We start from the raw sequence: 23,965 nt of genomic DNA, 5'->3' as shown, positions 1-23,965 counted from the left end.
ATGAACCAAGATTTTCATTGTCCTGTTTTCTCCTCTGTGTCTCCCTCCCCACTTCGTCCCCCTTTCCCTCAACCATGCATTACATACAAAGAATTTCAAACTCCACATTCAATCCTAGGAACCTCTAGGCTTGTTCCTGTTCCTGCATCCCACTGTAACTCTAAAAGCAATTATTTTAGATAGCCTTTGGTAAAGTTTCGCTTTCTATTAACGTAACTCTTTCAGACCTTTGACAAGTCAATCTATCAGTAATGATCTCTTAAGGTAAATGTTCTGGAAAATTCCTCTTGCAGAATATGCAAACCAAATTAGTTACGGTGGCCAAGGCAAGAGGACTGGAAAACAAAATTTAACGTTCTTGAATTCAACCACATTCACGGACACATTCAGAAAAGACAAAACACTGCTTTGTGGGATATCATACTGTAAGTAATAAAAATAAGAATAATAGGGTTTCTGAACTGACTAAAAGACTAACAGATTAACTATACTGGAGAAATAATATGTGGTCCCATCTGGAACCTAAAGAGCAAATACATTTGAATTTATGATCCTACTTGAAGGACAGAAAATTAAAAAATTATTTAATAATGTTAATCAAAATGTGCAGATGGAGTAAGGAAGATAGTAATGTTTTTTGTTTGCCACGGTCTCTTCCAAGTCCTACAAACTTCATATGATAGACATTAGAAAATGTTGGAAAGAAAACACAATAGCCCCAGAGAACAATGGAAACCCGTGGAAACAATGCCAGCAGTCAAGACAGTTAAAGCAACTCTACTGCAACAAGGGAAAAGTTTAGAGAAGGATGAAAGCTTAAAGGATTAAAATGGAAAGCAAACAAGACAGAACTAGGCAAGAAATCTAAGGAAAGAGGGGCTAATGCAAAACTATAATTTAGCTAGTTGACTATTGCTTCGAATTCTGTCTTTGAGCCAATATTTTTATGTCTATGCCTGCCAAGCATTTGTTATGTAAATAAAAAAATCAACACCCTTCAGATAGACACATTGTGGCAATCAGACCTTTGCAACCAAAAGAAAATGTTCCTGGATCATTTTAAGTTGCAAGACCAAGAAGTCACTCTGCCTAGGAAGCTATGGAGAGGTGAGCGGTCTCTGCAAGGGGAAAGACAGAATGCAGGGGTACCTGAACCTCAACTCGTGATTTCACCGGCTTGGCAAAGGGTTCACGGACAAGACTGCCTCCTCTCCTCTAAGCCCACGTCTCACAAATCAGTGGATATTAATAGATTCTATCTTCAAAATACTTCCTGACCCCAAACACTGTTTGATCTCTGCTGCCACCACTCCGAGTCAAAGACACAATTATCTCTCTCCTTGTCTTGACAACAGTTTTCTCTGAGGAGATCCCCAATTCTGTTTTACCCCTACAACCAGTTTTCCAAGCCGTAATAGGAATATTTTCTTTCGATGTGAATATTAGCCTCGCTTTCCATTGCTCTTAGAATAAAACATGTGCTTCCCACCCATGGACAGCAAGCCCTGTGCGCTATGACAGTGTGACACTGACTCGATGACCCCTCTTTCTCTGGCAGCTGGCCCCACTGACCTCCCTTCAGTTCCCAGAAATGACCAGCTGTTCCCCACCTACAGCCTCGCCACATACCGTTTCCGGTGCCTGGAAGTTGCTGCTCCTACTTGCTTACACTGGATGATTTAGTTCCTGGCTTGCTTTTTTTTTTTTTTTTAAAGATTTTATTTATTTACTTGAGAGAGAGAGAGAACACAAGTAGTGAGGGGCAGAGGGAGAGAAGGACAGATTGTCAGGCAGACTCCACACTGAGCGCAGAGCCCAACACAGAGCTTGATCCCAGGACTCTGAGATCATGACCTGAGTCGAAGTCAGATGCTTAAGACACCTAGACACCCGGTTTCTGGTTTAAAGTTCAATAGGCAGGACTCCCCTGATCACCCTATTCTGGGTACATACACCTTTTTTATTCTGTATCACGGTGCCTGGTTCACTATCTCCATGGCACCCCTCTGAATTTCTAACGACGAGGTCGCGTCAGTTTACTTGTCTATAATGTGTCTCCCACCCCCAAGTTATGTTGGTTCCTCATGTTGGTTCCTCAGCCTTGGGCCTTGATACCCAGTAAAAACTTATGGAATAAATGAACGGATGAATGGGGACATGAGTGACAGAGGACGTATTCTAACAGATTTGTTACAAGGCAATGTGGAAGGATAAGTGTTAGTCATTAGCTGTTTTGATTACAGATACCTAAGTAGGTAATCACTGAATCAGGAGGAAGGCATGAGGGGCTCCTGGGTGGCTCAGTCAGTGAGGCCTCCCAACCCTTGGTTTCTGCTCAGGACATGATCTCAGGGTTGTGGGATCAAATCCCATGTCAGGTTCTGAGCTCGGTGTAGAGTTGGCTTCTGCCTCTCCCTCTGCCTACCCCTGCCCCCGAGTATATAGGCACACACACTCTCTCTGTCTCTCTCTCTCAAATAAACACATAAAATCTGAAAAAAAAAAAAGGTGAGGGGATGAAATTTGGTTCATCTAAGTGCCTTGACAAGCAGCAATGGGAAGTGAGGAGAAGGAACCATCTTGACTCTCCAAGAGCTTATTCTTCCTGAAGAGACGAGAAAGACACATGTAGAACATTGAGGAAACAACCAGAGGCTGCCTTTTCTTTGCACAAGCACTGACAGAATGGTTCCAGCCTGGTGTGACTTTGGAGGGACTGGCCCAGGCTGTCTACCTGGGGTCAATGTGCGACACAGGCTCTAGGAGCAGCAACAATTCAAAAGAAGGAGGGATCATCTCAGGGGTAGGCCGGCCAACAAAACCTCATGGGAGAGCTGGATTTTGCACGAGGCCTCAAAGCAAGCCCAAGATTTGGCTGGGCAGACAAGGAAGAGGAGTGATATTAGAATCAGAGAGGAGGTTTTGGCTGATGTTTATGGAAAACGTAATTGGGACCACATTTCTCCTCATTCTAAGAAAGCAGACAGTTAGTTAGGAGAGATAAAGAGGAAAAGGGAGAACATCTAGAAAAAGCAATTACAAAGCCCTAAGATGTAACAGACCCAAGATGATTGCATTTACAAGGCGACTTTTAATTTTTAAGAAAATCCATCCCTGAGAGTAAAAATCACCTTAAAAACTTTTTCTTTAGCAGAACAAAAAGACAAATTAGATCTAAGAGGGGAAAATGAAAAATAACTAGGAAATAGAGGAATATTAAATCAACTTTTCCTCAGCTTAGACTCAACAGATAAAAGACAAAAGAGACAATCCTTACAGTGCATGGGTTATACGAGCAAAAGTAATTGGCTATTAATAATGGAAATTTCGGGGTTTAGCCAGAAAGCTTTGTGTTTTCTTTGGGCACTCATTTATCTGATCTATACAAATAGAGACCAACCATGTATCAGGCACTGCTTTGGACCTTAGATTTTAGTGAGGGAGATAGACACTAGAAAGATAAGTAAACCGATACCATTAACTCAAGCTACATGTTACTGATGTGGGTGAGAGGTAGAGCACACTCGGGGCTGCCTTAAGTAGGATGGTCAGGGAGACGTGAATGGCCTGAGGGAATGATCCATAGTCAAGTCTGAAGCAAGACTTCCAGCAAAGGCCGCATCAGGAGCAAACACCCCAAGGAGCGTTGTGTTCGGAAATGAATGGCGCCCCCTGGAGGACATTTCTCAAGCCCTCGCTGTGGTTGAAGAACAGCAGGGGGCCAGCCCCTAGAGAGAAGAGGGAACAGAGTAGTAAGAAAAAAGGTGCAGGAGGCAGGCAGGGATACGGAGGGGAAATCACCTGAGGTTTAAGAGGCTTGGAGTGAAAACACGGGATTTACCTGTTAGAAAGTTCGCGTTGCCCATTGTGTGGAGAATAGACCAGAGAGGACAAGAGTGAATCAGAAGTCTAGAAGCTACCATAGGAGTCCAGAGAGGAACCAGGAAGCCCACAAGAGGTCAGGAAGCCTGTGCAAACCACATAACCATCGTCTCTGACACAAACAACAAGAAATTTGCAATGTGAGATAGCCAGAGGATCGCCTTACACACAAGAAAAATAATGTTTCAATTCTTTGTAGGAATTTTGAGTCTGGAAAAACACGAAAGAGGAAAAAAACCAAAAAACAAAAAGACAAAAGAACTAAGAAATGGGACATGGAAGGGAGACACAGGTACTGAATTCCTGCCTACCACCTCCCAGCTCCATGAGGTATGTGTTACCTTTTACATATTTTGAAAGTGAAGCCCATAGGGTTAATTAATTTGACCAAAGCCATCTGGTAATCGACAGAGTGTCCCATGGGTTCATTAAATTTGTATTCCAAATGGAACTTCCCATCCTCTCCCCTCAAAGATGCTCACTGCCCCGCAGCACCCCCATACGTGCAGTTGCCTAAAGCTTTCTGAAGGCTGGCTTGTCCTCCATGGTCCCCCTCCCCCTCCTCTTACAGCCAGTCCATCCCCTTCTATCTCCATTGTCCCTGACTCGGTCCACCATTATTGACCACCTAAATTACTGTCACAGGTTCCAAACAGAGTTCTCCAACTTTCGTCGTCCTCCAATCCATTATTCCTCCTCCGGCTGTAGTAATTTCTCTTAAATGCTAAATTTCTGCCCCTTCTCTGCTAAAACGAATCATGGTGCCCTCCCCCACATTCTCGGATGGAGCCCAATCCCCTTGTCATGGTGTTGAAGGGCCTGCCAAGCTGCTTTCTACTTCAGTCAGTGGTCCATACTGTCTCCATCACATTGTGCATTACAGTTCTGCTGAGCTCCCCTTTGTTCCTCAAACATGGCACACTCTCTCTCCTATACCTTCACACATGGTGTCCATGTTCTCTTCCTGGGAGACTCAGTCTTCTGCCCACAGCTTTAACTTACTCATCTTGGTACCGCTTCCCCTTTGGGTCTCCATTAAAACATTACTTCCCTTGGAACATTTCCTGGATTTCCTTTCAGCCCCCAGTCCTGGGGGGGGAGTCCCCTCTTCAACCACTAAACCACCCCAGTAGAGCCCAGTCATATGTGTGGCCATAATGTCTACACTGTTTCTCTTACCCACTACCCCACAAGATCCATGAGCGAGAGTCCCACTTGTCTTGTTCGCTCCTAGATCCCTTGTCATTAGCGCAGTAACTGCCACAAAGTAGGTAATCAATAAATAGTATGAGGATGATTAAGTCTTTCATTAAATACATTATTTCATATTCACATGATGGAATAAAATGCAGCCATTAATAACAATGCTTTGGGAAAATAATGATACAGGAGAACATTTGGAACACATTGTTCAGTTTAAGAAGCTCATTACAAAAGAGAATGCACAGTAAGATCCAATTTTAGTTTTCTAAAATACACATTAAAGAAAGAGACTTCAGGGGCACCTGGGTGGCTCAGTCAGTTAAGCATCTGTCTTCAGCTCAGGTCATGATCGCTGGGTCCTGTGACTGAGCCCCACCTCAGGCTCTCTGCTCAGAGGGGAGTCTGCTTCTCCCTGTCCCTCTGTCCCTATACCTGCTCGCTCTCTCTCTCTCTAATACATAAATTAAAATCTTTTTTAAAAATTAAATTAAAAAGAGACTTCAAAGATTTGCCTAAAATTCAAAGTTTCTCTCTTGGTGGATGCACTTACAGGTGGGTTTTTTTTCTCCTTGAGCTGATCTGAGCATAGGTTTCTCTAATTGTGAAGGTAAAATAATAAAATTATTTAAAGTGTTATTTAAAGTCCTAGACTGCAACACAGCAGAGTGTAATGGTCAAGTGCAGTGAGAAGGGACAGGGGTGAGATCAGTCCACGTGCACGCCCTGGTGTACTGGGACCAGACGCATCACTAAGTGTAGACTATTTGGAAATTGAAAGCAAGGAAGGGACAAGGTTCTTCATATGAATTACAATTAAATATAACTGGGTCAATTAGAAAGTAGAGCAGTGGGAAATGCTTCAAGAAGGGGAAGCCTAAGCATCTACCTTTGGTGGCCTTTTATCAGTATGACATCAGATCTTAGAGATGAGAACTCCATTGGAAAAACTCGTCAAAGAAAAGCTTATTGAACCAAAAACAGAATATGATAAAGTCATTAACCGACATTCTTCTACATGCACAGCTGCGTGTGTGGTCAGCTCTCTTAGGCCTATCTCTGTCCAACCCACCTTCAAATGTTCCCAGGACTCAGAGCCCAGATCTAAACTGTTCAAATTAAGAGCCAGGATCACATAACATGGTGCTCTGGTCCAAGTCAGACAAAAATGTCCTTCTAGCCTCCTCCGGCTATCTAAAACAGGGACTATATACATAGAGACACATATATATGGAGATAAATTCTGCTGCAGGGAGGCAGAAAGAATTGTACTTACTTTTAGGATATTTGTATTTCTATTATCAATAATCTTTGTTGCTCCTAAAGACCATGATATGGGTATTCTGCTTCCAACATGGCAAAGTAAGCTTTCTTTTAACAGATTATCCAACAAATACCAACTGTGAACTCCAGACCAAATAACCTTCAACTAACTATGTGGCTCTGGAAAGTAAGCAAAAGCAGACAGGTTTTGGAGGAAGGTCAAAACGTAGAGGCAGCAGCAAGCACTCTCTCTGCCCACAGGGACCCCGGGAGGAGCCTGGCACAGAAGAAGAGAACCAGAGAAGGGATCCCCAAATATGGTATATGAAATCTGCCCAAGTCTCCTATGACCCCTAAACCGCGCTGAACAGGATACGGGATGAGATATGATCTCCTCCTCACTGCTGGAGCCTAACCAACGAGAGTCACCTAGTTATATTAGCGTGACTAATATTGGTTATATTGGTTCATTCATCTTGGCTCCAGTTTCCTCCCATATGAAATGACAGTGTTGCAAAAGTTTTGAGATATTCACTCCCTCCGACATTCAGCAAAAGGCCCATAGGTATTTAAGTGCCAGGTGTGCTAAGGAATACAAAGGAAAATTTAACATCACTGCCCTCAACAAGCCTGGACTCTTATGAAGGCGAGCAAATGTGCACCCAACTAGCTAGATGTCACACGAAGTTGAGCTTGACCAGAGAAGGAGCTCAGTACAGCAGAGAGAACATGAACTCCAGAATCAGACAAACTTGACTTATCTCCTGGGGCCATCGGGATCCTCTTGTACAGCTGTTGTGGGCACTAAGCAACCACACTTAACATGAATCACTTAGCCCACTGTTCTGAGTACTGTAGACCAACTTAATCCTTACAACAACCTCATTAAGTTGGCACTAATACTGCCTTCACTCTACAGATGCAGAACACGTGCCATAGAGAATTTGGGGTTGTCTGCCAAGGTCACCAAGTAATATGTGATCAGACACAGATTCCAACTCAAGCAGCAAAGTCTACCCACCTCTCAGCCACTAACTGCCAACTTATCTTAAATAATAACTTTTCAGATGCTAAACACAGAGTAGGCACTCAACCAACAGCAATTATCTTCATTGTTACAGTTACCGCTGAGGCTGTGGCGATTCCTGAAGCCACAAGAGAGATAAGGGATAAAGATAATGAAATTCAGGACGTGATACCCAAATGTTCAAAGTCAAAAGGTTTTAAGAACACTAACTAATGTTCATGGATAAATCTGGACACATGCCTTAAGAAATCGGAATTCCTATTTACATATAAGCTATCCCTTACCTCTTCTTAAAAAGAAAAGCAGCAAGCTACCATGATTTAGGTCTTCCTCCGTTTGTCACAATGGAACTTCTAGCTGTCACCTGCCAACACTGACCTTGGCATCAGAATGGTTCCCCAAGGTAAAACAGAGCTAAAAATGACAAAAACCTGGTGACATATCAAAGTGACTGCTTTGTCCCACCGCTGATTTGAGAAGCAGCGGACAAAATCCCTTGCAGATTTAAACAATCTCAGAGAGATAGCAAAAAATGTTTCGATCTTTAAAAATAAATAAATAAATAATCTCAGAGAAACTGTGCTATGTGGGAGTTAAAAAAAAAAAAAAAAGAAAGAGAAAAAGATGAGAAATATGAACTCAACTGAAAATCAAAAATTAATCCGCATGCACCAAACATAGAAATTAAGTTTTACTCACACTTGATAAATCTGAAAACCTGCTTTGTTTCCAAAAGGTGAAACCATGGATTCTTGGGAGTCCAAGGATCTCAGCTGCTCCAATTCTTAAATGAACTGGTGATTTAGGGATGATGCCAAATTTTAAAAGAATAAGAATAGTATTTTACTCAGGCCTGCTAATTTTATGAGGACGGGCTGCACATTTCTTATGGAAATACATGTAGTTTAATAAGGTCCTCAGAGAGTGTTTTCTCCAAAGCTCTACGTATCAGGATACTGGGGGAAAACAACCAAATCCCAGGACTGTGTAACTCCTAAATCCTTCCTGGGTAACATGCCCAGTTTCTGAACAATACACATTATCTCAGAGATAATTTTTATGACATGTGTGGCTATTGCCTGTAAATCCCTTTAAGATGAAAAGCATTACCACTGACATTTGAGTTGGACAAAAGGATTTATATGGCTTGATTACTCAAGGCTATAAAATGTAGAAAAACAAAAATAGTTTGGATAAACCCTTGGAGCTTGTTGCAGGGATTTAACCTACGGGGCCTCTAGGCCAACATTAAGTTTTAGGGAGTCGTTTAGAGGTTATGAAACTTTTCTTCGCAAACATTACTTGAAACAACAAGCTGGATTTATTGACTCAGCAAGGGGCTCTTACACAGATAGAGTTGAATCAAAGGCTTTTCGGAATAGGGTCCCTTAAAGGTAAAAGTCAATCCTTATCATTTTGCAATAAGAAAACAACGGCTGGAAGAGATAAAATTTATGACTAACCCAAAGTGATATGACTAAAGCCCCCACCAGCATCGTCATTAACATCACTGCTAATATTATTTGGTATTTACTATTTCCCAAGCACAGAGCTAGGGCCTTTTCTGTTCTTCACACCAACTTATAAAGGATATCCTAACATCATCCTCATTTTCTAAGTGAGAAAAATGAGCCTCTGAGAAGCAGAGAGCTGTGAGGGGGGTAGGTCCAGAATTCAAACACAAGCCATGTGACCCTAATGCTCCACATTGGTGACCAGCCCACCCCCCCCCCCGCCTCCTCACTGGCCCAACTCAGGTGTCCAGACCTCCGGGTCAGAGAAGGACTCCAACCGTCCGTGGCTCCAGAGCTTTCCAGGTTATAAGATCTGCATGTCGGACAGTGGAACCCAGGGTGATGTTCTAACAGTTCAAGGACTGAAGGAAGCGGATTCCCCCACCCCTTGTTTGCAATAATCGCACTCAGGACTATGGTACGAAGAGCTGTTAAGACAAATTCTGTCTGTAATCCCATCAGAAGGCATCACACCAGAAAATATCTTTAATGTTTGTAAAGTATATCAGATAAAATAATATCTTCTCAAAATAGCACCTGAAGCACCATATTCTCACTCTGGTCTCTGGTTGAGCACATCCAGGGAAATGCCAGAAGAGTGATCAGATTCGATGCAATGCGACCCAAGTCCATGCACGGTGCAAATCATCACACTTCTGGAACCCACAAATGGGCTTTCCCGCCGAATGTTCTCACCTCTATTAAGTTCTTTGTTATTCCCTCTCAGTCTGTGGGGTATCCTGCCTCAAACTCTGAGGCAGAAAGAAAATAAAAATTGAGATGCTGAAGCAGAGAAGATGGCTAGATATGTATTTAAATATATTCATCTATTTAAATTTACACATTTAAATATCAATAGGCAGCGATGGTAAGTATATATAATTAGACGTCTTCAGAATTGTAATGCATTTAATCTAAAATTTAAGGATCTCAGAGTCCTAAACCAAACATAAAGACAATATCAGCACACAGAGTAAATAAAGTAGGCAAAAAATCAGCTTCTAATTGCTTCTCTGTGCTGTTGTCGTTCAATAAGGTACAGATAATGTCACACTCGTGACATTTTTACTTTTGTATCTTAGCACCTCCACCTATAATGTCCCTATAATCTGAAACGGCACTTTACAGATGGGGACCCAGTGAAAGTTAAGTAGAAATTCAGAGAAAAGACAGAACCTGTTGATGAAGGATAAAACTCTTAAGTGTGGGAAGAAAGCACACACCTTCCAGAAGGAGCGCTTAAATGATCATCACTGCACACAACGTCCCGAGGGCCTGACTTTGAACTTTCCGAAAGAGGTTAAAAAGAAGGCGAAGAGTCAAAGAGACAGATACCCAGGAGGGACTCCAACCTCAGAGGACTTGGTCCAGATTGGAGGGAGAAGGATCCTTGCAGGAAACGGAATGCGGATGAAAAGGATGGAAAAGAGCCAACGTATGAGCACGCAGAGTTGAAAGAACTATCCAGAGGGAAAACCCAGTTTTAACAGCTTTCTGGACTGGAAGGAAACTGCTGTAAAAGGATCTCGCTGGACTTGCAAAAAAGGGAATTTATATATATATAATTTAAATATATATATATATATATATGAAAAAAAAATTTTTTCTAGCTTTTCCCAGACTTGAGAATTTTTAGCAGGGTCATTTAGAAGTTTTAGAACCCAACAGAATTTTCATTTATTTTACTCATGACTCTGATTACAAAGATCATCTTTTAAGATAAACAGGATGTGGTGGGGGGGGTCGGGACCTGGGTGGTTCAGTTGGTGAAGCATCTGCCTTCCGCTCAGGTCATGATCTCAGGGTCCTGGGACCCAGTCCCACATCGGGCTCCCTGCTCGGTGGGGAGTCTTCTTGACCCTCAGTCTCTGCCCCTCTTGCTCATGCTCTCTCTCTCTTAAATAAATAAAATCTTTAAAAATAAATAAACAGGATGGAACTTATTTTAAAGGATGTATTTAGAGACAGTATAAGACAGTGGATAAGAAGGCCAGAGTCAAGTTGCCTGGGTTTAAATTTCTAGCTATGTGATTGTAGGCTGGCTATTTAATCTCTTGTGCCTTGGTTTCCCAATCTGTTAAATGGAAATATTAACAGCATCTGCTTCATTGGATTGCTGTGAGAGTCAGATGAGCTGCGAGACATTGAGAGTGATATCTAAGTGATGACTTCTATAATTAGTTTAACACATTTTTATGAATCTCTTACTAACATAAAATATGGAGCTAAATGCTCCATAGGTAGGGTATTTCCCACCCTTACAAGATAACATGGGGAAGCAGGGCAGACGGAATTAATGCATATGAAGAAGTAGATGAAGAAAGGGCACACAGCATACAATATTAGGAAATCATTAGTAGTTTTCTTAGGTGTGATCATTTTCCAGATGCTCAGTAATATATGAAGGAGAAGGTCCGGATCCTCAGAAAACACAAACCAATTTATTTGGGGATGAAGAGGCATGATGTCTGTCATTACTTTCTAATTGCTTTGCAAAGACCCAGACCATATACGTAAACGCAGACATGACAAAATGTTCATCACTGGAGATAAAAAGAAAAAGAGGAAAGAAAGAAAGAGAAGAAGGCAGCAAGGGTCCAGTGCTGGCTCAGAATCCAGAACATTCTGTGCACTTGAGACACTTTCCAAACTTGTCTTCACAATGTGGCTGATATGAGAAGGATCCCGGAGACATGGGCTTTTTAAAGTAAAGTGCTCTATAAACATTCTTTTCTACGATCAGCACCCAAAGAGCAAGCCAGTGGGAGGGGCTGCTTTAGAAATGCCAGCCCAGCCTCCGCCCCCACTAAGAGGCTCTGAAACACGGCAATGCAACCCTCAGAACCATAATTTAAGCCCCTTTTTCCTGGTCCGTCTTCAGGGAAGGTAAACCTCTGAACAAAAGTCTTCATGCAAAGACTGCAGGGAAATCTGTCTCCATCCTTTTAATTCCAGATCATCACTTTTCCTCTAGGCTTTATCTAGATGCCATGGAGAGCTGACAGGCCACTGGATAAAAAAAGAAGGTTCCCTAGACAATCCCCCAATGCCCAGCTTTCAACTGACATCCGTGGGCTAATGTGTCTGTTTGGACTTGGCCTAGACTTCTGCCCCAACCTTCGGACTCACATAGAACTGCACAAATAACATCTCTGTTTGGATGCCGCAAAGGCCCCTCAAACTCAACACATCCAAAATAGAACACCCCTCTGCATTTCCTTTTCTCCACGAAGGGCACAACCAACCGTAGAGTGAGATGGCACAAACATGCCCTCTTCTTCCCTGCCCCCCCCAACCCACCCAACTTGGGTGCCCCTCATTTGACCTCTCATGTTATATACCCTTCCCTTTCCACCAGTCCACATCTACTCCCTGGACTTCTGCAACAACCCCCAAGCCTCTCTCCCTATTCCCACTCTTGTCCTCCTCCAATCTACATCTACCCACAGTTTAACAGTCACCGTTACTAGGAAAACGATCACGACGAAGCAGCTAACGTGGAGTAAGCCATAGCCAGGCACTGTGCCAAGGCCCTTACCTGCCTCATCTCCTTAATCCTCGTTGTCCCTCGTAAGTGGGCAGCATCCCCAATGTACAGACCAGGAAACTGAGACCGACGGGCATGAGCTCAGTCAGCCACAAGAGGGGGCTGGTGAGTAAGTGGCTGAGTCAGACTCCAGACCGCAGCCCCTGGCTCTCCCTCAGGATGAAAATGCAGTGCTCTGCCCAGGCCCACAGAGCCCCCTGAAGCCCTACACACCCCAGCCTCCCCCACTTTCTTCCTCTTTGTCTTCCCTCATCAGTGATGCCATCAACTCCGCCCTCCTCCTCACTGTCCTCACTCAGGGTCTCTCCCCATGCGGGCAGCACTCCCAGCTCCCCAAGGCTGAGCAGCTTCCGTTTGTACCTCTTCAAGGCCCCAGTCCTGCTGTCATTACCTACTAATCTGCGCAGCACGTGCCACGGGAGGGGCCGTCCCCACTTTACTAACCCTGATGTCCCAGCACCCAGCACAGTGCCTGATGCACAGGAAGTGTTCAGCCACCTTTATCCACTAGAAAAATGGAGAAAAAGTAAAATTCCTGGGTCCTACTTCAAGGGCCATCCCTTATTACAGACGTAATTTTTTTAAATACTCGGATTTTTTAAACTTTTTTAAAAAATTATTTGTTTTAGAGAGGAAGAAAGAAACAGAGGAGGAGGGAGAGAGAGAATCTCAAGCATGCTCTGGGCTGAGCGTGGAGCACGACACAGGGCTCGATCTCACAACCCTGAGATCATGACCTGAGCCGGATTAAAGAGTCAGACACTTAATTGAGCCATCCAGGCACCCCACTGTTTTTTCTAAGTTATTACCTTTAGGAGCCTCTGCAGCTTCATTTTAACTTTCTGGTGGCAATCAAAACAATTAAAAATAAGCAATTTGGAGTTTTCAAAGCTCTTTAAAAATCCTATTTGTACGCAGCATGGCCTGTGAAGTCCGCAGGATCACCATAGCCCAAGTTTAGGAGGATCAGGGAGGGGGGTAATGATTTGCCATGCTAGATCAGCTCGTGACTCTGAAGCCCGTCCTTGACCACAAGCACAGCCCACAACCACCTAGGTAGCGACTGATGAACCCAGGGCTTGATGACATTGGGAACATCTGCAATGCCCTCTATCTGCAAGTGACATGGTGCTGCTTGCTCAGCCCTAGACTTCAAACGTTTCCAAATTTTCCCATTTGCTTCAGAGACTCAAGGGGAGGGTCAAAGGCCAGGCTCATAAAACACACTGAACTCCATCGTCATGGTAACCAGTAGGTGGGCCACAGCCTCCAGCTCCTACCCCTGCGCAGGTGAGCAGAAGCTGGGGACAGGATTCACTTCTTTAGTTCATGTCTTCAAAACATTAAAGAGTAGAAGGGGCTACAGATCGCAAGTGCTACTCCTGGGCACCCCGAGCCCTCAGGTCACCTGGGAGGTCAGTCCCTTTCAGCAACAGCCCGCTGGCCCCCTGCAGCCTCTCAGCTAGGGGCAGGAGAGGCTAATGTGGCCGACAGAGATTTTCCTGATGCTCAGACTCTGCACTTAATCTTTGTACTTCATGTAGTTGTCAACGCCCCTTCTGTGGCTCAGGAGCTCACATGCTGTTTTAAGGGGAAAAAACTCTCTAATAGTGGGTTATTCTTACAGTCTTAAAGTTTAAGGTAATAATTTCCATAACATCCCCACACAGAAATGAGAACTTCCTCCAAGACTAAAGTCATTCCTTGCAACTGGATAGCTATGATTATCTGTCTGCTCCTTCTGATCAAACCACTCTCAAAGCAAAGCTTTGTTAAAGTAAAAGTAGCTCAAAAGATGGGGTTTTCCAGCTAAATTGAAGTTTCTAAGATGGTATGAAGTTGATTTACAAATAAAAGCAGGTGAACTTTATGTTGAAATATTTTTTATGTGGGACGCCTGGATGGCTCAGTCGGTTAAGCGTCCGCCTTTGGCTCAGGTCATGATCTCAGTGTCCTGGGATGGAGTCCTTCATTGGGCTCCCTGCTCAGTGGGGAGCCCACTTCTCCCTCTCCCTCTGCTTGCTCCCCCTTGCTTCTTCATGCACGCGCGTGCTCTCTCTCTCTCTGACAAATAAATAAAAGTTAAAAAAAAGAAATATTTTTTATGTGAACTGGTATCAAAAATAAGTAAAATTTTGAAAACTTTAACACGTGAAATTTAGGAAAAAACATATTTATTCATTGTATTGCATTTATTATTTTTCAATGTATAAATAAAAATCACAGAAATTCCTGGATTATGTCTATTATTCAAACATTTTGTAAATAAAATAAGAAGTACTCTTGTATGGATTTTTCCAGAAATTTAAAGCTGATCAAAGTAGTTTATGATTTAAAATGAAAACAAAAGGGACTCCTAGGCAATAATATTTACCTTCTGGACACTGGCAGGTGAATCCACTGAGATTAGAAACACACGTCGCTCCATTTCTGCATGGGTCTAGGATACAATAATCAATCTTGGATTGGCAAAGCTCTCCAGTATAACCTGAGTAAAATAAGAGAGACATTTTATAAAATGTGTCATTTCAAGACCACAGTGAAGTGCCCCAGGAATTGATGGAGCCCACTGGTAACCACCCACCAAAAGCACAGTTTTGAGCTGAAGAATCCCCTGGAACCTCCTTGATCTACTCTGGTTTCGCAACAAGAAACGATCATCACCGTTTAGAATTGCAGTTCAAAAATAATTTCTTTTACAAAAGTCTTTATTGCAAAGACTTTTCTTCAGCATTAGCTCTGCATTTTATTTTGAAATACTAGTCAGAAGCTTCAGAAATGGAGGGATCCCAGGTTCTTCCTGACACAGGGCAAAACACAATCTACAATGTTCTGCTGGCCTAGCCAAGGAGGCCACTTTCCTTAGGTCATCCCAATACCTATCTTTTAGGTAAAAAATGGGTATTTTTCCTAGCATATTTTCCTAGCATTAGAAAAAATGGTAGGTGTTAAAATTTTGTTAATGTACATTTTACAGCTGGAAGAACACTTCTGTGTTAATGTCATGCCCTATCCCCCCATTTTAAAGATAAAGAGATTGTTGGTGTGATAGAACAAATCAATAAGAGGAGAAGTGAGATGGGGGAAATCAGAGAGGGAGACAAATCATGAGACTCTGAGAAACAAACTGAGGGTTTTGGAGGGGAGGGGAGTGGAGGGTTGGGTGAGGCCGGTGGTGGGTATTAAGGAGAGCACAGATTGCATGGAGCACTGGGTCTGACACATAAACAATGAATCTTGGAACACTGAAAAAAATAAAATAAAATAATAAAGATAAAGAGATTGGGGCACTTATAACGTTAAGCACATTAATGTATTATTCTTAATTTTATTTGAATCACATCAAATTCACTAAATTCTCTGTGAAGCAAGACTCCAGTGGTGATTTCATTGGATAGTAACATAACCACACATGTGTGGTGAGGAAATCAGGACTTCCATTGATCAGAACACAATCAAAATGCTTTTAAAAAAATTCTGAATTCTTTATTAACTTTGAAAACAAAGCCCTCCAGAGAGGCAAGTCTGAAAGAACAATATGCCAACATGTTTCTCTGAAAGTGGAAAACGGTTATGCAGGAAAACCTGGAAAAAATAAGATGTGAAGTGCAAAGAGGAGTTGCCCTTAGTTCTCCTATTTGAGTGACAGAACTCTTAGTAATTTGGAGATAATTCTTACCACAAATTTTTTTTAAAGATTTTATTTATTTGACAGAGAGAGAGAGAGAGAGATCACAAGTAGGCAGAGAGGCAGAGAGAGAGGGATACAGGTCCCCTGCTGAGCAGAGCGCCCTATGTGGGACTCGATCCCAGGACCCTGGGATCATGACCTGAGCCAAAGGCAAGGGCTTAACCCACTGAGCCACCCAGGCACCCCTCTTACCAGAAATTTTTATGCACAGGTATTTTCTACACAATTATTATACTGTAACATTTTATACCTTCCTAGGATGTAGATTAAGTACATAAAAACTCATCTCTCTGAATTATTAGTTTTCAAAGACTGTCATTAGCACTTGAATCTGAGATTTGCTAAAATAAATCAAAGATATTAGAAGAGAGATGATTTGCTGGAGCTTCAATTACCTGCCAAACTAGAATGAACTACAGATTGTCAATGTGGAAGCATTTATTTGCAACCCAACTCTTCCTTCCATGCTTTAAAACAGTCCAGGAAATTCTAGCTAATTAGTGAGTATGATAAGATGAGTAAAATATTTGTATAAACTAAAAATCCAAACACCAAGATAAAATGCTACTTCAAAATTGCAGAACAGGGGCATCTGGGTGGCTCAGTGGATTAAAGCCTCCGCTTTTGGCTCAGGTCATGATCCCAGGGTCCTGGGATCAAGCCCCATATCGGGCTCTCTGCTCAGTAGGGAGCCTGCTTCCTCCTCTCTCTCTCTGCCTGCCTCTCTGCCTACTTGTGATCTCTGCCTGTCAAATAAATAAATAAAATCTTTTTTAAAAATTGCAGAACAGAAGGGCACCTGGGTGGCTCAGTCGGTTGACCATCTGACTTGATTTCAGCTCAGGTCATGATATCAGAGATCAAACCCTACATCAGGCTCCGTGCCCTGCAGGGAGTCTGCTCGAGATTGTCTCTCCCTCTTTGTCTGCCTCTCCCCCAATCTGGCTCTCTAAAATAAATACTTAAATTTTTATTTTTTAATTGCAGGACAGAATATCTTAATAGGATTATATTATGTTAATATGTCTTCAGATGGCAGCTCTAAACTCAGAATGAGGGAGAGCAAACTCTTTTTAAGAGTGCTACAGGGTGCTTGGGTTTAGTCCATTAAGCATCTGCCTTTTCAGCTCAGGTCATGATCCCAGGGCCCTAAGATCAAGTCCACACTGGGCTTCCTGCTCTGTGGAGAGCCTTGCCTCTCCCACTGTCCCTCCTCCCACTTGTTCTCTCAATCTCTCTCTGTCAAATAAATAAGTAAAATCTTTTAAAGAAAAGAGTGTTACAAATAACTTTCTGACTAAATATAGTAGCTGGTTTTTAGTAGAACACTTCCTTCTTTTTCTATACATTAACCCCTCTTCACTGCAAACTCTGAAATTAGTATCATAATCACGTCCATTTTACAAATGAGGAAACTGAGGACTAGAAACTTGATTTTCACAAAGCCACACATGGAGTCAAACTCCTGAGCCCAAACATGTCAATGGATCATCATGCCTGAGGCAACATGCATCACGTCCTCAACAAACATGTGTCTAACATGAAGGGGAAATAACAGAAAATGTTGATATAGACAGACACAGAGGCAAATGTAAAGTAAACACCACGGTTATTCTTGGGTTTACCATGTATTGTGTGTGTGTGTGTGTGTGTGTGTGTGTGAACAATTACAAATGATGGCTTCCTAGAGGCAGGTGTGCCCACAAGACACAGAGTCATGAATCCTGCCCTCAGGAAAAAATTAAAACTGTGACCACAGAATCACACAAAAGCATGAAAAATAGCCAGAAGCCAAATTAGGTTTCATCTGTAAGGGGTGTATGTGTCTCTACCAGACAGAAGAACATGACCAGAATTCAGGATTCTGTGAGCTCCCAAGTTCTTGAGAGAAAATACAAACAAATCCCTGTATTTTGAACTTTTGACTTAAGAATTTTAAACATACTTAAACATAGAAAGACTACTATATAACCCTCACTTATCTACCACCTAACTTCAACAATTATTAACATTCTGTCCATTTAATTTCATCTAGTTCCCTCATATTTTTATACTTTCCCCGCTGGGGCATCTCCAAGCAAATTTCATTTTACCTGTCAAGCCATCAACACGGAGCTGGTTTTTTATTTTGGGGGGTTTTTTTTGTTTGTTAAAGAACACTTTTAACAATGCTTGGTCCCATTTATAAATTTAATTTATAAATTTATAAATTTAATTAAACACTTCAAATGATATTTAGTAATTTCAACAATTTCCTTTTAAGAGCCACTGTTGTCAAATAACGCAAAAATCTTCCCATGAATTTAATTCACTATTATCTAATAGAGCTAATAAATTAAAACTATAAGCAAGGTGAACCTTAAGTGCTGTTAAGTGCTCCAATATTTACATATGCAAGTTTAGTAAAATTTCAACCCCAGAGGCCAATCCACACTTATAGTGTGTGGGGTGTTTGGGATTGTCATAAATGGTTTGGGGGGTCCCACTGGTCCTTAGTGGTGGAGAGTCTAAAAAGTCTTCACTCCCTGATATGATTCAGTACCAGACAGTTGTTAGTCAAACGCCAGCAGTGGGCTCCAACAAGGAACCCAGGTCGGAGACCAGTCACTATATCATTGCTTTTGGTTCGTGAGCTTTAAGTGTTCTATTAAATATTTTTTTAAATATGGAAAACATGGAAATACAAAGAAAAAGACTGTGTGTAACTAACTAGACCTTTAACACATGTGTATTTTAATGTCTCTGGGTCCAGTATAAACGAAAATGAAAAGCAACAAAGGAGTGAGGCAAGAACAGGAGAGGGAGGCAAGGCCGAGATTACAGGATTACAAGCATCCTTAGCGGTAGGTGACCAGTTGGCCGGCTATAGGCAATAACCAGCCCATGGGTCTGCTGGGCTGTAAATCAGGACCTCACACTTGTCCACACCTGGCCAGGTATTACTGTGGCCTCAACGCTGGTGCTAGTTGGAAGGTCCAAGGGTACCATGATTGACTGCATTGATCCTACAGGGCAACTGAAGCCAGAGCTGGGAAAGGACAGGTAGAGGACAGGGAACAATGAGTGTCCTATAAATGGTTTAAGGGAACCTTAAACACCACTGAGTCATTTCTTAGACCCTCAGAGAGCAGAAATTTACCTACAGTTGTCAGACAAATCCCTCATATTAATCTCTATATAACACTCTGAACTGCCTATCTAAGGCATACACAAATGACTTTTCCTGTGTCTGTGTTTTTCTTTGATACCACAACTGAGGTGTCAAAACTAACTGAGTAAATGGTAGGAAATTTAAATTTTATAAGACCATTAAGGCTTTGCCTGGGTTCTCTCTTCTCTATGGAGAATTTGCTCTAACACACACACACACACACACACACACACACAAAATGGATATTTCAGGGCTTAAAGATCGATGCTTTAAGTTCCCGGGGGGGAATGTTGTCAAGGCACAAAGAAAAACCCATGTAAAGGCCCAGAACTATGCGGGAAAGGCATGAATGCCAGTTAGACATTCCTAAAAGTCCACAACAGAGACAAACACCCTCAGGTCCCTGAAAGACAAAAGTTTGTAATAAACTACCAAGGCAAGAATCGGCAACTGTCTTCATTTCTTTCCCGGGAACTAGGGACACAGCTCCTTCTTAGCGAAATCCTAAGCATTCACGGATCCCCTTCCAAATTAGTGTCACAACTGAGGGAGGCTTCCACCTTGTCTGGTTCCAGGCATCGCTGCCCCTCATCAGGACTTAAGCCAGGCTTCCCTGAGCCCGCCTCCTCAACCCTACTCCAGCTTCCCTCCAACCCATCCCACAATCCACCAGGGAGCAGCCAGAGAGAGCTTTTCAAGCCGTAACTTAGATCCTATTGCTCTTGTACTTAAAGACCCGCGGGCTTTATAAAGGACGTGGCCCAAAACCGGAAAACTTGATTCCAGGGCTTAAAGGCACCACGTGATCTGGCCCTGCCCCCTGCAGCCCCACCTGCTCTTCGCATCCACCATTGCCCTGCAAGCCGCCCGGGGCGGGGCCTTCGGCACCTCAATCACCAAGCTCCTTCTCACAGTCTTAGCTGGTGTCTTCATGCTGTGGCCTCAGGACCACACGAAGATGGAAGAGGGAGACGGTGCACCAGAGCAGTTGTGGTCCAGCCCTCGAAAGAAAAGCGTGGCACGAACTTGAACTTGAAACTCATGTAATGAGAAGCTCGGAAGAAAATTAGCAACAAATTGAGCGAGGAGAGGGGGGCCCACAGGAGATGCCATGCGCTTTCATCTGCAAAAGCAGGAAGTGAAGGTGAGAGAGTTAAAACTGACCTACAGGAAGGAGCAGACTATGCACTCAAGTCTCCTGCCCTCAGCAGGGAGACCTGAACTCCAGCTACACAGGGAGGGAAGTCCGCTACAAACTCAAGGGGGATGACAAATGAAATCAAAACAGGGCGCCTAGGTGGCTCAGCCAGGTAAGCGCCCGCCTTCAGCTCAGGTCCTGACCTCAGGGTCCTGGGATCGAGCCTGCATCAGACTCCCTGCTCAGCGGGGAGTTTGCTTTTTTCTCTCCCTCTGCCCCTCCCTGCCCTGCGCGTGTCCCTCTCCAAATAAACAAATAAAATCTTTTAAAAATAAATAAAAATAAAAACAGGCTATGTTGTCTCTTGAACCCCGATGATCGTGCTCTGTGAAATCAACCCCATTTGGAGAGTATAGGCTGCCGTTTAGTGCCACTGGAGGCAATAAAGGCGGAGGGTGGCCCTAGAGTGTTCCTGACCGACCTGAGATTTGCCCTGGATGCCCAGGCGTGGGGAGACAGCCAACAATCTTATTACCAGAAACAACTTTGGTCCCCTGAGTGCAAGCTCTAATTCATCTGGGTCAGGAACTGCAATGAGCCGAGGCTCATGCAGCTCCACCCTTCATGGTCTGAGTCTTGTAGCCCAGAAAGAGGTAGAGCCACACACACAGATGGTGACGATGTCAGAGATCCAGCCCCGTTGTCAGCCCTCGGTGTTTGGTTTGGCTAATCTGCGTGTACAGGTGTGCAGAGAACATGCCATGACTAGGACCCTGGGATGCGTAAGAGAGGCTGTCAGACTTCCTGATTCCAATTACAACATTCAGCTGAATAACTGAATAACCGATTTTTGATGGGTGAATTTAATTGAAAGATCAGGGTAAGCCAATCAATACACGTTGAGATGTTTCAGGGAGCTTGAGAATCACTATAATTTATGTTTATTTAATTCTTGCAAGGGAACAAACACAAAAGATAATTTCAGATAGTCTTCCCTGTGCCTGAAAGCCACTCTAGACGATCAAAAACTGGGAGTCCTGGGTGGCTCAATGGGTTAAAGCCTCTGCCTTCGGCTCAGGTCATGATCCCAGGGTCCTGGGATTGAGCCCCACGTCGGGTTCCCTGCTCATCGAGGAGCCTGCTTCCTTCTCTCTCTTTGCCTGCCTTTCTGCCTACTTGTGATCTCTGCTTGTCAAATAAATAATAAAATCTTTAAAAAAACAAACAAGCAAACAGGGAGTCCCAGCATCACCTTGCATGGTATGTTCCCTCTGACTCTATGCCCTTCCATGGCCACCCCTCCCATCATTTGGGTCTCTGCCCAGAAATCACCTGCTCAGACCTCAGAACTCAAGTCCTTCTTTCCTCTTCATCTAGTGCTTACCTCTGCTTGACATAGACTTGTTACCTCTCCAGTAGAAGGTGAGCCATGGGAACAGGACTTTGTCCTAGAGTCTCCTGTGCCCCCCCACAGAGTTCCTTCAGGCTCCCGTACATTATAGTTATTACCTGAAATGCTTTCCTTGCTTGGCTTCCCTTTGAGAACAAATTCCCTAGGAATCGGGACTTTGTCCTATTAATCTCTGAATCCCCAACACTTAAACATTTCCTAACACAAAAGAATCAACTTGCTTAAAGCTTTTGACCTCAAATCAACTATACCTTGCAAGTTAATGTTAGCCTTTCCTTGTGTAATAATACCAGAACAGCTTGGGTAAAACATGCTGGTTACTTTTTTCCCTAATGCACATTGAAATAAATATATAGCTATTAAAATAAACATGTATTCTCACAAAAATGTGCTATCTAAAATCACTTTGTAGGGTAGCTCTATTTTTAACCTCTTGAAGAACCCCCATGCTGTTTTCCAGAGTGGCTGCACTAGCTTACATTCCCACCAACAGAGTAAGAGTGTTCCCCTTTCTCCATATCCTCGCCATCCTCTGTTGTTTGATGTCTCGTTAATTTTTGCCATTCTAACTTGTATGAGGTTGTATCTTGTTGTGGTTTTGATCTGTATTTCCCTGATGGCTAGTGATATTGAACATTGTTTCACATGTCTGTTGGCCATTTGTATGTCTTCTTTGGAGAAGTGTCAGTTCATGTCTTCTGCCCATTTCTGGACTGGATTATTTGTTTTTTGGGTGTTGAGTTTGAAAAAGTGCTAAGGAGGGTACGTCTTGTGATTAGCACTGGGTGTTACAGGCAACTAATGAATCGTTGAACACTACATCAAAAACAAATGATGTACAATATGTTGGCTAATGGAATATAATAAATTTTTAAAAATTTAAATAAATAAATAAAATCACCTTGCGTTCTACAATGAGTACTTCCAATTTGGGAGATAGCACAATGGAACAATGGCTCTGCTAAAGTGCCTGTCCCCCTGCCCCACTGTTGGCCAGACTGGGATGGATGGAAAGTTACAGCGATCCTCTTCTGAACTTCAGTCTTGCTTCTCCAGGAAATGTTCAGCGCCTTCAACAGGTGCCTGTGACACGGCAAATCAACAGACCTAAAACAGGTTTCTTGCCCCTGCCACAGCCCCTGGCAGGATTTAATCCCCTACATCAGTGGTTCTCCACCAGGGTGAGTCTCCCATCACATTTGGTAATGTCTGGAGACATTGTCCACTGTCACATCTATGGAACTACTGACATCTACAACACATGGGATAGTCCCCTACAACAAAGTATGATCCAGCCCTAATTATTCATCTTGCCAGGGGGGAGAAACCCTAGTTTAAGTCAATGAGACCTTGGTCTTTTAAGACCAAAAACACTTGTTTTCATCCTAACGCTTCTTATCTTCCCTTAAACAGAAACCAATCCTTTCAAAGCAGGGAAACAGAACCTTCAGCACGTTTTTAAAAAATCAGAATCATGGGGCACCTGGGTGGCTCAGTGGATTAAAGCCTCTGCCTTCAGCTCGGGTCATGATCCCAGAGTCCTGGGATCGAGCCCCACATCGGGTTCTTTGCTGGGTGGGTACTGCTTCCCTTCCTCTCTCTCTGCCTGCCTCTCTACCTACTTGTGATTTCTGTCTGTCAAATAAATAAATAAAATCTTTAAAAAAAATCAGAATCGCTAGGAATATTTATAACCTCTAACGAGTTCAAGACCATTTTAAAATAAACTACTTCAGTCTGAAAGCTTCATTACTGAGGAATGAATAATTGTGACATTCAATGAATAAATAAAATAATTGGTTCATGAACAGGCGATTACCGGAAATACTGATCTCTCCTTTTAGGGAACCACAGAAGTTTTACTATCTCTTTGGAGAACATTCTACTTCAACAAAGAAGATAGAAGAAAGTTACGCCTTGGGATATGTAATAAGGATGCCTTTCAAGGACATATGGGACGATTGGCAAAGCTCTAAACTCTAAATGGAAGCTTAGTGCTTTTAAGGCACCTAACCGTGAGAAACGATGTCGGGTGAAATCAATTGCGTGTACGAGTGAAGGCTGGCAGATGGCAAAGACGACCAGGCACCTTTAAGGAAACACATTGAACCCGATAATCCATTCAGTGGATGCATTCCCAG

General features: G+C 42.9%; 1 protein-coding gene across 1 annotated transcript in view; it reads right to left on the bottom strand.

The window, feature by feature from the left end:
- The window catches only part of DNER (delta/notch like EGF repeat containing), a 311,380-nt gene that overhangs the window by 71,999 nt on the left and 215,416 nt on the right, over positions 1-23,965 (bottom strand). The window contains exon 7 of the mRNA XM_082690792.1: positions 14,808-14,921. Within this exon, the coding sequence (XP_082546918.1) occupies positions 14,808-14,921 (114 nt within the window). The remainder of the gene's footprint in view (positions 1-14,807; positions 14,922-23,965) is intronic.

This window comes from Mustela nivalis, assembly GCF_964662115.1.
Source record: "Mustela nivalis genome assembly, chromosome: 11".
In the NCBI taxonomy this organism is placed as follows: Eukaryota; Metazoa; Chordata; class Mammalia; order Carnivora; family Mustelidae; genus Mustela; species Mustela nivalis.
This window is presented reverse-complemented; position numbering and strand designations above follow the sequence as displayed.